The sequence below is a fragment of the Stenella coeruleoalba genome (genome assembly GCF_951394435.1).
Source record: "Stenella coeruleoalba genome assembly, chromosome: 16".
In the NCBI taxonomy this organism is placed as follows: Eukaryota; Metazoa; Chordata; class Mammalia; order Artiodactyla; family Delphinidae; genus Stenella; species Stenella coeruleoalba.
The window spans coordinates 54,064,919-54,079,537 of record NC_137162.1 but is presented as its reverse complement, the minus strand read 5'-3'; the positions used below and the strand labels follow the sequence as shown (position 1 = coordinate 54,079,537).

At 55.2% G+C, this 14,619-nt stretch overlaps 1 protein-coding gene across 1 annotated transcript in view; it reads left to right on the top strand.

Annotated features, from left to right (window-relative positions):
- Positions 1–14,619, top strand: part of ZMIZ1 (zinc finger MIZ-type containing 1) — a 143,802-nt gene that overhangs the window by 38,888 nt on the left and 90,295 nt on the right. The window contains exons 3-4 of the mRNA XM_079899198.1: positions 4,420–4,533; positions 11,758–11,863. Coding sequence (XP_079755324.1) covers positions 4,420–4,533; positions 11,758–11,863 — 220 coding nt within the window. The remainder of the gene's footprint in view (positions 1–4,419; positions 4,534–11,757; positions 11,864–14,619) is intronic.

Genomic DNA, 14,619 nt, shown 5'->3' with positions numbered 1-14,619 from the left:
CCCGCAGGAATCAGGGTGCCCTTTAGTCCCTGGGCCTCCCAGGGATCCAGCGGGGGCAGAAGCCCACCCAGGAGCAGCCCTCACAGGACTCAGATTTACCAGTCAGCGAGCCTGAGCCCCCTTTCCACCACTCATTGGTTTCCTGACCTTGATTAAGTCACCGCTTCATCTCCCGTCGTCTGTAAACGGGCGTCGTGATGCACACCCAGCCATTGGGTCCCAGAGCTGTTGAAAAGCCAGGGGTCGCCTCCACTGCCCTCCCCCCGCCTGCCCTGCACACACACACACAGACACACACACACACAGCTCTGCGTGTGGGCCAGAGAGTGGCACGCCTGTGAGGTTGAGCAGGCTGTCCAGATGCCCCCCCACCCTGGGCTATCCAGAGCTCCCTGTGTCCTCCACGCCCACTCCCGCACTTCCAGGCAGACACAGCTCAGCACTGATGTCTGCTCCTCAGCTGCCCCAGAGGGCGACCGCGGCTGGCTGAAGACTGTTGATTCTCAGATGTCCCGTATCCTAATTAGAAGGGAAAGGTCTGCGTGCCCTGAGGATGATGCGTGTTGGCTGTGCCTACCTCTGGCTGGTGGAGCTGTGGCTCCCATCGGGGGCCTCACAGCCTCCGACTCTCGGTCCTGCCTGACTTCTACGGCGCAGCCTTCCCTGTCCACCCACCCCGGTTCTAGCCACTACTGGCACGCGCCAGCCCCCGAGCACCCGGCTCTCCATCTTCCCTCCAGCCTCTGTCTCAGCTGCCTTTCTCCTTTCTCAGCCTCAGGTACAGGGAGAACCAGTGCCCCCTCTACAACATGACCTACTCCTGTCCCCACGGGCTTATCTGGGCTACACGTGCAAAGCCATGCAAATCAGCTAATTCCTGCACAGCAACCTCCCCAAACCCCAGGTGCCCTTTTGAGTATCTGCACTTCCCATTTCTGAGCCCTGGTGCTTCCTGGGCACCCAGTTACCTCACCCATCCTGCTCTTTCTCCCTTAAGATACAAGCCCTGCAAGGTATACATTAGGTCTCCCACCAGGCTGAGTTCCTCAGGGGCAGAGGATGTGCCGTATTCCTCTGTAAGTCAGCAGAGTCCAGGCCAGGGTGGGGCCCAGATATGTTGGGGAAGAATGAGAGAGGGGTGGACTGACAGATCGATAGCTAAGGGAATGAATGGATGGGTGGATGGATGGACAAATGGAAAGGCAGTTAGGTGAGCAGATGCTAGGTGGATATAGATGATGGATAGATGAATGAATGGATGAGTGGGTGGTTAGGTAAGTTCTGGATGGGTAGGAAGATAGGTAGGTAGATGAATGGATGGATGAGTGATGGATAAAGTAGTAAATGGATGAATGGGTTGGTGGGCAAGTAGATAGATGCATGGATGAATTGATTGATTTTGGGATGGATGGATGGATGGGTAGATGGATGGATAGATGATTTGATTCACAGATGGACTGATAAAATGCATTCATCACTTGGTCTGGTAGCCAGTCCCTAATCTGGGCATTGGTGTCCCCAACTCCTGCTCCAGCAGACTCAGTGGCCAGTGGATATAGCCCAGAAGGATCTTCTGAGAAATCGTAGAGATGGGCAGGCTTCCTGGGGAGGGACGGGGTATTAGTATCCAGTAACAGCCACAAGCCAGGGAGGCCTCTGCCTGTGATTCAGATCTGTGCTCCCATCCTCATATCAGCAAAGGGCAGCCAAGCTCAGCCCACCCAGCCCTGCCCCTCCACTGGAGACCCATTCTGAAGCTGCCGATTGCTGGCCAGCTCTGCAGATGGACCATCCTTTGGCCAGCTAGCTGCTCACTAGCCATTAATGCGTGGGCTTGGCCTCGTGCCAGTTTTGGGGGTTCTGGAGGTGAATGGGGCCCCAATTCTGCTCTCAGGGAGCTTGCAGGAGAAACAAGAAACTGTACAGAGGTCCTAGCATATCAAGCAATAGCAGTCTTTACCTGACACCTACTCTGTAATGGGGATGTCATGACGTATGTTGGTTCTAAACTTCGCAGCAGCACTGCAAGCTGTCCCCGCCCCATTTTGCAGATGAGAGATCTGGAGCTCAGGAACACACCCAGGCTGTGTGACTCAGTGGCCGAGATGGGGTTTGGTCCAGGTCTATCCTGTTCATTTCACTGCATCACGTAGCCACCCTGTAGTCTAAACAGATGACAAAAGCACAGAGAGGGCAGGAGGTTTGGCCAAGGCCACAGAGCCACAGAGCAATAGCTACTGAATGGGGTGCCTGACGTCCTTTCTACCAATGAGTTGCACCCATGAGTCACTACCCACAGCCCAAGCTGAAGGCCACGTGAACTGGCTAGGTCGAGAGTGGAGAAGCTCAGCGGTGGGCTGGACCGATGTGGGAGGCTGGGTGCTTGGGGGCCAGAACAAAACTGGGCCCATGAGACTGGGAGCCCAGAGCCCCACAGAGGTGTGCCTAGGGTGGGAGTGCTGTAGGTGGGCAACTCTGAGAGCACCAGGCGGTGGTTGCTGACCCTGCTAATTGGGTGTGACATCATGGAAATAAACGGAATAAGTCAGTTAGCAGAGGGAGACTGCTAGGCAGGGAATTAACCGATTTGCATGGCTTTCCACGTGGAGACCAGATGCCGCCCGTGGCCCTGGAGGGGGCAGGTTTTAGGGAGGGCACAGGCGGCAGAGGCGAGGGCTCGTGCTGCCCTCTCAAAGGGTCTGCTTCTGGCCGTGGACGTCCTCCTGTCTTCTGCAGGAAGATCACGCGCAGGGAGCTCTGTCTTTGCAGAAAGAGCCGTGTGTGGGGCTAGGGCGGGAGCTGCCGAGTGCACAGCGGAGCCTTTGGGAGACAGAGTCGGGGCCAAGGGCAGCCCCACGTGGGAGCATCCCACGCGCCAGGCGCTCCGCCAGGGGCCATATAAGCCTCATCGTGGTTAATCCTCACCGTGGCCCCCTAACGGAAGGCTGTGTCGCTGCATGCTTGCCCTCTTTCTTTCTTTCATCTCTCCCTCTCCCTTTGCTCCCACAGAGGGAGGATACTCCAATTCATTTCACTTTCCTCCATCCACTTTTTAATCTTGCTTTTCACAAACCACATCGTAATAGCAGTGATGAAACCCTAAGCAAGACAAAAATTCCCACCACCAAGCCGTGATCTGCCATCCCCATTTTACAGATGGGGTGACTGAGGCTCAGAGAGGGGAGGGGTTGCCCTAGGTCAGTAGGTAGTTGTGGATGAAGGCAGTGTGACTCCAGGGCACCAGCCCCACAGGGGCTCCCCCAGCACATTCGGCTCGCCTCCCAATTCTGAGACCTGGCAGCTCCTAAGACCCCTCCCTGCCTTGGCTCTGAGGCAGACTCTCACTGCAAGTTGGGAGAGAGCCACTGCCCTGGGGACAGCTGCTGTTCCCAGTCTCTCCCAGCACCGAGGACACAGAGATCCCAGAAGGTACCACCATCCCCTTTGCAGCTGGCTTACACTCCAACCCCTGTGGACACCTTCTAGGTGTCCTGATGGAGGACCCACAGGCGGTCGCACCCAGCCCTGGAGTCCCAGCTCAGCCCCAACCTGCTTCATGACCCTGGACTCAGTGCCTAGTTCGGCCTGGCCTGGGAAGACACGGCTAAGTGTTAAGGAAGGAAGGGGTAGCCATGGAAGCCACCCTCCACCCCTGTCAGCCCCGTGGCCTGGCTCTGAAGCAGGATCTAGACGCCCTGGCACCAGAATTCATTCTCCGTTAACTCAGACCCCGTAACTGGGCGGGGCCTGCACCCCCGAGCTGAGCCAGACTGAGCCCAGGAAATCTGGGTTTGGGGAACAGGGGTGGCTAAGCCACATACACCTGACCACGGTGTGACAGTGACCTGGGCACAGTGTGCTTGAGCGCACCTTCCCGGCTGGGTGTGGCCCGGAGGCCTCTTTCTGACGCCCCTGCTCTGACTGTCTGGCTATAGCAGGGCTTGCTGAAGCCGGAGCAGGCAGCATGGTGGTGCTGGTTACTGGGGCAGGGGTGGGGGTGGGTGCTCATCAAGAAGGAATCTCCAGGGCCAGTCTGTCCTGACTCGGGGAGAGCCAGCAGCCCCAAGGATGGGAGCCACATGCCACCCTCCTGAAGCCCACAGGGTTTCCTACCCCACTGCCAGCATCCAGAAGACATTTTAGTATCTAATATTAGTGCCCTTTTCTAAACCCTGGTTCTTCTATCTTTGCGATGGGGCCGCGAATCCCCATGCCACCAGGAACTGGGCTGGGGTTGGAGATGCAGAGGGAAGGTGGATGAGAAGGAGTTTGAGAAAACCCATTACTCCTGGCCTGCCCCTTTCTGTGTGTCTCCTCCCCAGGGATGCCTGGGGTCTTTGCGGCCCCAGACTCCCACACTAACGTGTGCTGGCCTCACTCCTGGAGCCTCATGCTGCCTCTCCTTTCCCTCTCCCACAGCACTTACAGAACCCTGCCAACTTCCACAATGCTGCCACGGAGCTGCTGGACTGGTGCGGAGACCCGCGAGCCTTCCAGCGGCCCTTTGAGCAGAGCCTGATGGGCTGTTTGACGGTGAGTCTGTACTCGCCCCGCCTGTGCCTGCACCCAGGGAGGATGGCTAGGGACTAGTGCGCCTGTCCAGGCTGCTGCTGGAGGGGAGGGCCCTTCTGTGTGTACCCGACACACATACACCCGCAGGGAACCTGGTCTGATGGGGAGACAGAGTCCTCGGGATTACATGGGTTCTTGACAATTGGTGAGAAAGACACAGATCCTACTTTGAAGAGTTCCAAGTCTGATGGGAGTAAATGTTCCATCAAAAGTAAAGCAGAGAGACCCTTGAAGGGTTTTCAGCCCTCCTTTTATCCAGTCATTCATTCATTCACTTAGGTAAACATCTTTTGAGCTCTTTTTATAGTCAGCCGGCCATCTATCCATTCATGTAAGCGTTTATTGAGCTCCTATTACATCCATCCATCCATCCAGATGAACACTGATTGATCCCTCGTTTATCACGTACAATCCCCTCTGCTAAGTCCTGGGAAACTGAAGATGAGTGAGACCTTGCCAAGCCTGATTCCCTCTTTAGGGGGGAGACAGATGTGGAAAGAGACGGTTGAGAAAATTGTGTACAAAATGGAGGCAGCATAGAGAAGGGAAGGGTTATCGGCCTGGGTGGTGGGCAGGTTGCAGAAAACTGAGAAAAGGAGCCACTTCTACATCTGCAGGAGTTTGATACATCTGCACAAGCAGCTGAGGATAGTGAGAGCATTCTAGGCACATGGAATGGCACACACCAAGGCCCAGATGTGCAACAGAACCCAGGGAACTGAGATTAACTCAGCTTGGTAAAGGTCTAGGATACAAGCTGGGCAGAGGCCAGGCCAGAGCTAGCGGTATCATTTGCCAAGCTTCGGAGCTTGCTGGCTGACAGCCACGTGGAGGGAGCTCAAAGCTTATGCTTGTCCCCAGCCACGTGGCCTATATCCATAAGGGTGAAGGCACCTCTGCGGCCAGTGAGGACAGCTGCTCAGAGGGTCCTGAGTCAACTTTAAAGGGAATGTGGCTAAACACATTGCTGGGGAGCCCAGCTACCCCAAGGCTTGGAGAGGAGAGGCCAAGACTTATGCCTGGTTAGGCGGGAACAATAAGTAAAATTCAAGGGCACCGTGTTTTCTGAAAACCTCCAGGACAAGAGAGAGGTGAAAGGCCATCACTACAGAACACCTCTCCTGTGCCTGACACTGAGCTTGGCCCGCTGGATACGCCCTCTCACTGTGTCCTCAGAGAAGTCTGGTCCTGTCTTCTTCCCCATTTCATAGAGAAGGAAACTGAGATGTTGTGACTGACTTCCCAAGTTCACACAGCCACTTAGAAGTGGACCTGGGATTCAAGTCAAGACCCGTCTGCCTCTAGAGGGGATATTTCTGGCCATTAGGGATGCGAAGCAGGGACGCAGCCAAGACCCTCCCCGGGCTCCTCCATTTGTCTGAAGCTGACACCATCTGGCTCCCTCAGGGCCACAGGGCCAAAGCAGGCGGCAGCCTGCACTGCCCAGCGTTCCTTATTCTCCAGCCCCCTGAGCTCCCCCTCCCTCACCCAGCTCCCTTAATCCTCTTTGTGGGGATCCTGAGTCAGGCTAAGCCCTGCGGGCAGAGACAGATGTTACTCCCATCCCAGCTGCTGGTAGCCGTAAGTGAAGGGGGAGGGGGGGCTGCCAGGCTCCCCCAGCACCCCATCCCGAGCCTGCCTCTGCCTAGGAGGTGGGGACCTGAGGCTGAATCCAACAATGGCCCTGGCCAGGCTGGCTGGGCAGGTGGACAGGAGATGACTAGAAACTGGCCCTGCCCCAGCCCTGTCATTCATCTATTCATTCAACAAACATTCACCAAGTCCCTGCTGTGGGCAGGTCCTGCACAGGGGCCCCCCGAGGGGTGTGCAGTGAGCACAATGGGCCTCTCTCAAACAGCTTACCTTCCAATGGGGAGGCAGACGCTAAACACATAAGGAGTATGTAAGGATGGAACCCGGTGCCCTGGAAGAGGGGGCGGGGTGGTGGTCAGGAAAAGTCTTGGTGGACGTGACCTCCAGCTGAGACCTGAAGAGCGAAAAGGAGTCAGCCAGGGGAAGATGAGAGAGAAGGGTGCTCCAGGCAGAGGGAACTGCCAGTGCAAAGGCCCTGAGGCTTGATCTGTTCAAGGAACAGACAGAAGTCTCAGATGTCTGGAGCACAGGAGAGGGAGAGGGGTACAAGATGAGGTCAAAGGGGGAAGCAGAAACCAACTAACAAAGAGCCTGCAAGCTAAGTGAGAAGAGTTTGGAGATGATTTGAAGGGCAATGGGGAGCCCTTGAAGGGTCTTAAGCAGGTGAGGGATGGGATGTGATTTGTGTGAGCTCTGAAGGGGAACATCCTTGGAGGGTAGGATGGAGGGATTCTGGAGGTCTTCCTGGAGGAGGGAGCCCAAGGAAAACTGTAGGATCTGATTGGCAGGGGATGAGACCACAGGAAACTGTGTAGACAAAAGCCCAGTGCCAGCTCTGCACCCCAGTTTAAGGCATACACTTGGTTGAATGGCCAGCTCTGACCCCCACCTGAACCCCCGACCTGCCGCTTAGCCAGAAAGGGGACTTTGGCCCACTGGTCACAGCCATAGAGACCTGAGTCTGACTGTCACTTGGAGCACAATAGAACCAGCAGCAAGAAAGGTTGGGGGGCGGAGGGGGTCATAGAAGACACCCTTGGTGCCCACAGCATTTTCCCGGCACTGTCTCCTTGCATCCTTATGAAGACACTGCAAGGGGTCAGGGAAAGGCTTATCAATGCTATTTTACAAACAGCTTGCTGCAGTCCCAGGCTGGTACCACTGACCCCCCCCAGGAGCCCCAGGGCCCTGCTTGCTCCAGTCCTCCTATCCCCCTGGGCATCCTCAGCCCCAGCCCTGCCCCATGGGGAGGGATGAGATAGGACAGGTGAGAGATCCCAAGGGGCCTAGGTAGGGCGAGGCTGCCGAGTACCCCCCATCCCGCTCCACAGCGACACACACGCACACGCACATGCACGCACACGCACGCACGCACACACGCACGCACGCACGCACGCACGCACTCGCACCGCTTCCCGTTCAGGGGCAGCCTGAGCCCTCCAGGTTGCTGTCATCCCCTGGGTGACCTCTGGAAACAGATTCCTCTGGATCCGGCTTACTTGGAGGATATAAATTAAAAACCACTTAGCCTTGGGCAGTAAATGGACACATTTTTGCCACACCAGGGCCAGGCCCTGGGATGAAGAGCATTGGGACGCTGGCAGCCCCCTGCCCCACTCTCTCCTTCATGCCCTCTGACGCCAGGATGCAGAAGTGCAGGAGCCCCACGGCCCCTCCCGAGGGGCATCAGCACGGGCACTACTTACTCTTCAGGACCAGGTTCTTCCCTGGCCCCTCCCTTAGCTGCAGGGCTGAGCCCCCTCTCTGGGGGTCCGCCTCAAAGTCAGGCCTCTCTGAACTTGCTCTTCCTTCCTCCCCTGAGGTGGAACATGCTTGATCTGCTCGAGGAACAGAAAGAAGGCTGAGGCGGCCAGAGCATAGGAGAGGGGAGACGGGTACGAGAGGAGGTGGGAAAGGGAGACAGAAACCAGTTAGCACAGCAGCAGTGCCCTCCCCGTCTCTCCAGGGAGGAATTCCCCACAGCCTCAGAGTGTTCACTGCTGAAGCCATGGGTGTATGGTCACAGACAGCATTCACTGAGCTGTGTGCCTGGTCCTGGCTGTCATCCTTGCAAGAAGGAGATTTTGTACCCATTCCACAGATGAGGAAACTGAGGCCCAGAGAGGTTAAATCACCTGGGTGAGATACAACAACGAATAATTGTCAGATCCAGATCTCTGTCTCATGCCTGACTCCAAAGCAGCAGCAGCAGTGGCCACAAATACCTGTCCACCCCAGTACTGAGAATGGTAGCAAAGTAGGAAATGAGGGCTCTGCCCTGAGGGGCTTAGGGTATAGCCATGAGACAGAACTGGGACACATGGAACTGGCAGAGCCCATCACACACAACCTTGGAAATGAGAGACATCCTTGTACCTTTACGGAAGAGGAACCTGAGGCTCAGAGAGGTTAAGTAACTTGCCTTAGGTTGCACAGTATAGGATGGAGCAGGATTGGAGCACAGGCCAGTTCCCCTGACTGCCTCATAGAAAGTCAGAGTCCAGCCACCAGCTGGGAGCAGAAACCCCTTCTTTAGCATTTCCCAGACAGCCTGTCCTGCTTCATGGCCAGGAGGATCACTGTTCTTCAAGACAACACATCCCTTTATGGGACTAACGAAACTGTCACATGCCTTTGAATATGCCCCCTCTCTCGCCTCTGGACTTCAGTTTCCCTCTCTGTGGCATGAGGGGCTGGACTCCCTGACCTATAGGGCCCCAGGGTCTAGGTCTCAGACAGCCAGGCTCCACCGGTCAGCCTTAGGAGCACCTCGAGGGCTGGGCCGAGCCGAGCTGGCTGGACCCAGGCAGCCAGCAGAGGGCAGCAGCTCTGCGGCCGCTCACCGCAGGCCTTTGTTGGGGAGAGGTCTTCACTGAGGGGTCTTTACGCCCATTGGGGTGGGAGAAGGCCTCTCTGAAACACGACAGGAGGCTGCTCAGCTGAGCCTGCCCTCCCCACAACAGTCAGTCAGACTCACCTCACCAGACTTTCCGGGGGTCCTTAGACTGGGCCAGGGGAAGCCAGGGGCTGTACCAGGTACTCTAGAATCACAGGGGCCAGCTTAGCCTGCTCTGCCACCCCTGTGCTGTGTGACCTTCAGCCAGGCCCTACCCTCTCTGTCTTGGTAAAAGGAGACTGTTGGAACCAATGAGCCTTCTGAACACTGGGCTCAGGGCACTTGGTGACAGATACTTCCAGGCCTGCAGGAGAGCCCTTAGAACCAGTACCAGGCCTCTCTTGCTCAATGTAGCTAGTTTCTTTCTTTTTCTTGGAACCAGAGCAACAGGATTAGCCAGTATTGGCCAAACAGAAGGACCTTTGCCTTTCTGCCCTCAACCCAGAGCCTGAGGGTTCTTCATGCATGTTGGGAGTTATGGCCTTAACCCTTTGTGGGCTGAAAAGGAAGTCCTCTCAGGGAGAGAGCCCAGGCTTTGCAGCCTGACTGCCTGGCGCTGCATCCTAGCTCTCACAAACAAGCGTTGTGACCTCAGGCTGTTACTCATCCTCAGTCTCCTCATCTGTAAAGCAGAGACAGTAATAACACTTCGTGGAACTGTTGTGAGAATTTGGCACCTCACTGCTCATGAAGGAAACATTTCCTTAGCCCTCGTACCTGGGAGCGAGCATTCTCATTGCACCACTGTGTCAACATAGCCCACAGACAGCAGCCTCACTGATGCAAAAGTCCAAACAGACTGCCTGTGCTCACTCGCATCCACCCCAAGGCTCTCCTGCCAGTGAGGGCACCATAGTCAACATCTGAGCTGAAGTGGCCCTTCCAGAACCTTCTCCCCGATGTACAGTGTCTGTCTCCAGAACTGAAATACTCAACAGGCCGTAAAGAATTAGGGGCTTTGGTTTTTCTGCTTGGACAGTGAGACTAACACTGAAGAAGACCCGGCCCTGGGATGGCTCAGTGACTGGAACGTGGCGTGCATGTAGCGGACCGGGCAAGGGGGGCGGGCAGGGTGCATAAGAACTGCAGGACAGAGGCAGATAGAGCCCGTGGGAAAGAGGCCTGGGGAGACAGAAGACTCTGCATCAGGGGCTTCTGTTTGCAGAGGAGAAGCTGAGCAAACATTCTAACCTGAGAAAGTCCTTTTTCCTCCCTGCACAGGGAGCTCCCAGGAGATGGAGGTGGGGAGGCAGGGCAAGAGGCTCTGGTGGTTCTGGGAAGGGAGGATCCACTGGCTCCCTTCTGGTGCAACACGGACACTCTCTCTGGGCCTCAAGTGTCCATATATGGTAAATGAGGTGGCTGGCCTAGATAAGTGGGTTTCCCACACTTTATAGCTCTAGAGCCCTTGTAATGAACCCCTAAAATATAAAGCATATAACGGGGAACTGTTCTAATGGCTGCAGGGGCTGGGCCAGAGCCCATGGCAGCCTCGGCCCTCAGAGGACCTCCGGGGGCCTCTGCAGCAGGTGGTCTCTAGGGGCTCGACCACGGAGCCTCCCCTTTCTCAGAAGAATGAGCCCCACATCTGGGAGCACTCCTTTCCCAGTCAGCCATAGCCGCCCCAGCTGCTTCCTGAAACGACTCCATTTTCCAAGGTCCTTTCTTCTTAATAAGGAAACCTAATTTGGCGGCTGTCAATGAGGAAGCCAGGCAGGAGGGAGCAGGTCTGGCTGGCAGGACACCTGGGAACGGACAGGTGTGAGCCTGCGGAACCGTTCATGGGGCCCCAGGAGCGTCCTGTACCTCACTGCCCCCCACCCCCTAGGACTGACAGCCCTCCCAGCCCCTGGCTTCTCCCACTTCCAGCCCACACATCTGAGGCTCACAAGGGGATGGGTGGGACCTCCGGTCTGAATGCACAGCCGGCACTCTTATAGGTGCCTCCCGTGTGCAGAGCCAGCGCTTGGCGCTGGAGACAGATCCCAGGCTGAGCATGACAGCCCTGCAGTTTGGGGACTTGGGTCTGAGAGGCTGCAGGGCGCTTGGCACAGAGCTGGGGAGCACCAGGCGTGTCCATCTGGGGAATTCTAAGCTGTCTGTTGGGCCGCTCCGAGCTGGAGCTCCTGGAAAGCGGTGAGCCCTAAATCAGTGCTTCTCCCCAGGTGTGGATTCTGACTCAGGAGGGACCGATGCCGCCGGGTGGGGACTGTGCTTGGAGTATTGATGATAGCGAGTGCCCCGCAGTGGTGGCTGCTGGAGCTCAGTGAGGGATGGGGGAGAGGTGGGAGGTGTGGGAGACTTCCTTGGGGGGAGTTTGAAGAGCTGCACTGTGGGAACAGAGACCCTGGCCTGGGGCCACGCAAAACGCGGTAGTACAGCATCCCCCCGCCAACTCCTAGAATGGGGCCAGATTTGAAAGTGGCAGGGCCTGGGCTTTGGGGTCAGGCCTACCTCTGGCCTGGAAACCCCTGAGGGCAGAGCCCGGGATCCCAGGGCCTGGCATGGAGGAGGTGCTTATCAGTGTTTGCTGAGTGACTGAACGAGGCAGTTTGAGTCCCAGCTCTGCCTGACACTGGGGACCTGCCTTAGCCTGCCCGCCTCGCCTGTGAAATGGGTGCATCTGCCACTGTGGATTCAGAGGCCTGGCGTGGACAGTGACTCACCCCTGCCCTTCCTCCCCTTCTTGCTGGCAGGTGGTCAGTCGGGTGGCAGCTCAGCAAGGGTTCGACCTGGACCTCGGCTACAGACTGCTGGCTGTGTGTGCTGCAAACCGAGACAAGTTCACTCCGAAGTCTGCCGGTAGGTGATGGCTGGGGGCTCCACGGTATCGTCGGGAGTGGGGGTGGGGCACTGGATTTAAACCCAAGGCTGGCACCACCCCTGTTGGCTGGCAGCTCGGTTGGTCCAGGTATGGCGTGAGCCTCCGTGTAGCAGCAGCTCACCTGCTGGCCTCTTGAGCCCACAAGTAGGGCCTGTCCCTCATCTCAGGGCCAGCGAGGGGCCCGGGGCACACCACACCCCAAAAACAGGCTAAAGGGAGATGCACATCATCTCATTCCATCACCACAGTGACCCCTTGGTGTAAGTGCTGTGATCATCCCCATTTTACAGCCCAGGAAACTGAGGCTCAGAGAAGCTGCAGAGATTTCCCCAGGTCACACAGCTAAGAAGTGGCAGAGCTGGGATTTAAGCCCAGGCCTGTACTCCAGAATCAGCATCCTTAACCCTGAGGCTCCGCTGCATTCATTCAAGATTTTTTTTATTTAAAATAAAACACAAATTAAAATAAAAATGAATCAGTACATTCAGGATTCTAAAAGACTGCTCTGTGTAGTATTCTCCATTGCAGCTCTGTCCCGGCACGGGACCCCCTGACTCTATAGTAAACAGAGGCCACGGAGGGTACCCGGCAGCATTCTGTCTGTGAGGGCTTTAAGCACGCTAAAGGTACAGCTTTACCTGCCCTCCATCCTCATTACCTTGCTTAAAAGCAGGGGAAGCTGTGTAAGCTTTTACTTGAACAGACCTGGACAACCCAGCCCTGTCACTTGCTGAGTGTGTGGCCTCTGCGCCTCAGTTTATCTCCTCGGGAAGGCAGGAATGACAGTGAGACCGTTGCCCGGGTCAGTGCCGAGCAGTGTCTAGATGTTGTTAACGTTCTTTATGGAGCCTGAACAATTCATTGAAAAAGAAAAAAGTCAGTTATTTCCTCTGTATAACAATAAAACAGACGTTTTCTCTGAATTCGTCCATCAGTTCTTTGGAGTGTATATAGAAACAGCTTAATGCAAACGTTGAAAGGACGTCTCATGATGGGTTTTCATCAGTCTGCACAGCCCACCATCGCTTGAACACGGGTTTGTGCTTTGCTGTGTTTACGACGGTCCATGCACGTGGATGGCACGTCACTCATAAAAGGTGGTGAAGGTCATTAGCCAATAGCTGCTCTGAGATCCCTGACGTGCCAGCCTGTGTTGGGATATCGCTATTGTATTGAACTGCTTGCCAGGAAATGGTCTTGGAATCTCATAAGAGACGTCTGTTCCTGATGGAATCTGCAGTTTTAATAATAACTTAAGTCAATACAATTTTGACTAGGTAAAAATTGCTGCTTATCCAAGAAGCATATACATCCATATCGCTGTTTAGTGCCTGCTCTTTGCAGGCATCTGGCCGGGGCGGGGTTGTGCTGAGGGGTAAAACAGATGTGGTCTCACCTCGGGAAACGTACCGTCCAGAGCAGGGATCGGCAAACTTGCTTTGTAAAGGGCCAGATCGTAAATAGTTTAGACCTTGCAGGCAATACGAAAGCAGCCATAGACAATATGTAAACAAATAAGTGTGGCTAGTTCCAAGAAAGCCTTCTTTATGAAAGTAGATGGTAGGGTAGTTTCCTGATGCCTGGTCTAGAGGGAGAGAAAATCATCGACCAGATAATCACAGCTGTTTGCTGTACACCAGAAACTAACACAACATTGTAAATCAACTATACTTCAATTTTTAAAAAAAGACATGCAAAAAAATCACAGGTGTATGTGTGACTGTGTGCATAAATTCAAGCTGTGATAAGGGCCATGAAAGAGCGGTCTCAGGGATGCCACGAGACCACTTGGGAATGGGGAAAGGCTTCCCTGAGACCCAAAGGTCAAGTAAGAGTTGAGTAGGGGAAGAAAAGGAGGAAGGACTGCCCAGGTAAAGGGAACAGCCTATGCAAAGGCCCTGAGGTAGAAGCAAGCATGGCTATTTTTTTTAGCAGAACTAAAAGGAAGGCCAGTGGTTCCAGAGCCCTGGGGCAGAAGTCAGCAGCAGTTAGACACACAGGGCCTGTCTTGAGGTTTGTCCTAAGAGTAACGGGAACGTGGCTAAATTCTAATTTTGCAAAGATCGCTCGAGATACAAAAGAACAGATTGCCCAGGGGAGGCTGGTGTGGATGGAGGGAGCCAGTTGGCAGATTGCTGGGATGTCAGGATGAGGATGATGGTGGCTGAACCAGGAAGGTTCCGCTTCCTGTGGAGTGGAGTGGAGACAAAGGGATGACTCCAAGGGATATGTAAAAGGCAAAACCGAGACAGGGAGAGCGTGGCCAGAGGGGTCGAAGGAAAACAGGAGAATGGGCTGTCCCAGAAACCCCAGCTGCTCCCCAGGTCCATGTGTAGCCCCTCCCTCAAGGGTCTCTCACACCCCTGCTAGTATGTTCTGGGTGCTCTACCATATTTTGCTTCAATGCCCAGCTCTGTGAGACACAGGATATTTTCTACATTTATGGATGAGGAAATTGAAGCTCAGAGAGGTCTTGTGACTTGCCTGCTGTCACACAGCTCGTAAATGATGGAGCTGAGAGACTTGAAGTCCTGGCCTCCTGAATCCAGGCCTGAAGCTGTGCCCACTGCATCATTGTTGACTCTGGGACCTGTTGGGGACCGAGATTTAGGCCAGGATCTGAGAAGCTACTCCATTTGGGAGAGCTCTTTGCTTCACTCAGATCTCTCTAGCATGGCCCTGCCCTCCTCTAAGTGGTATTTCCAGCATCACTTCTTCTCCTGAGACAAGGGAT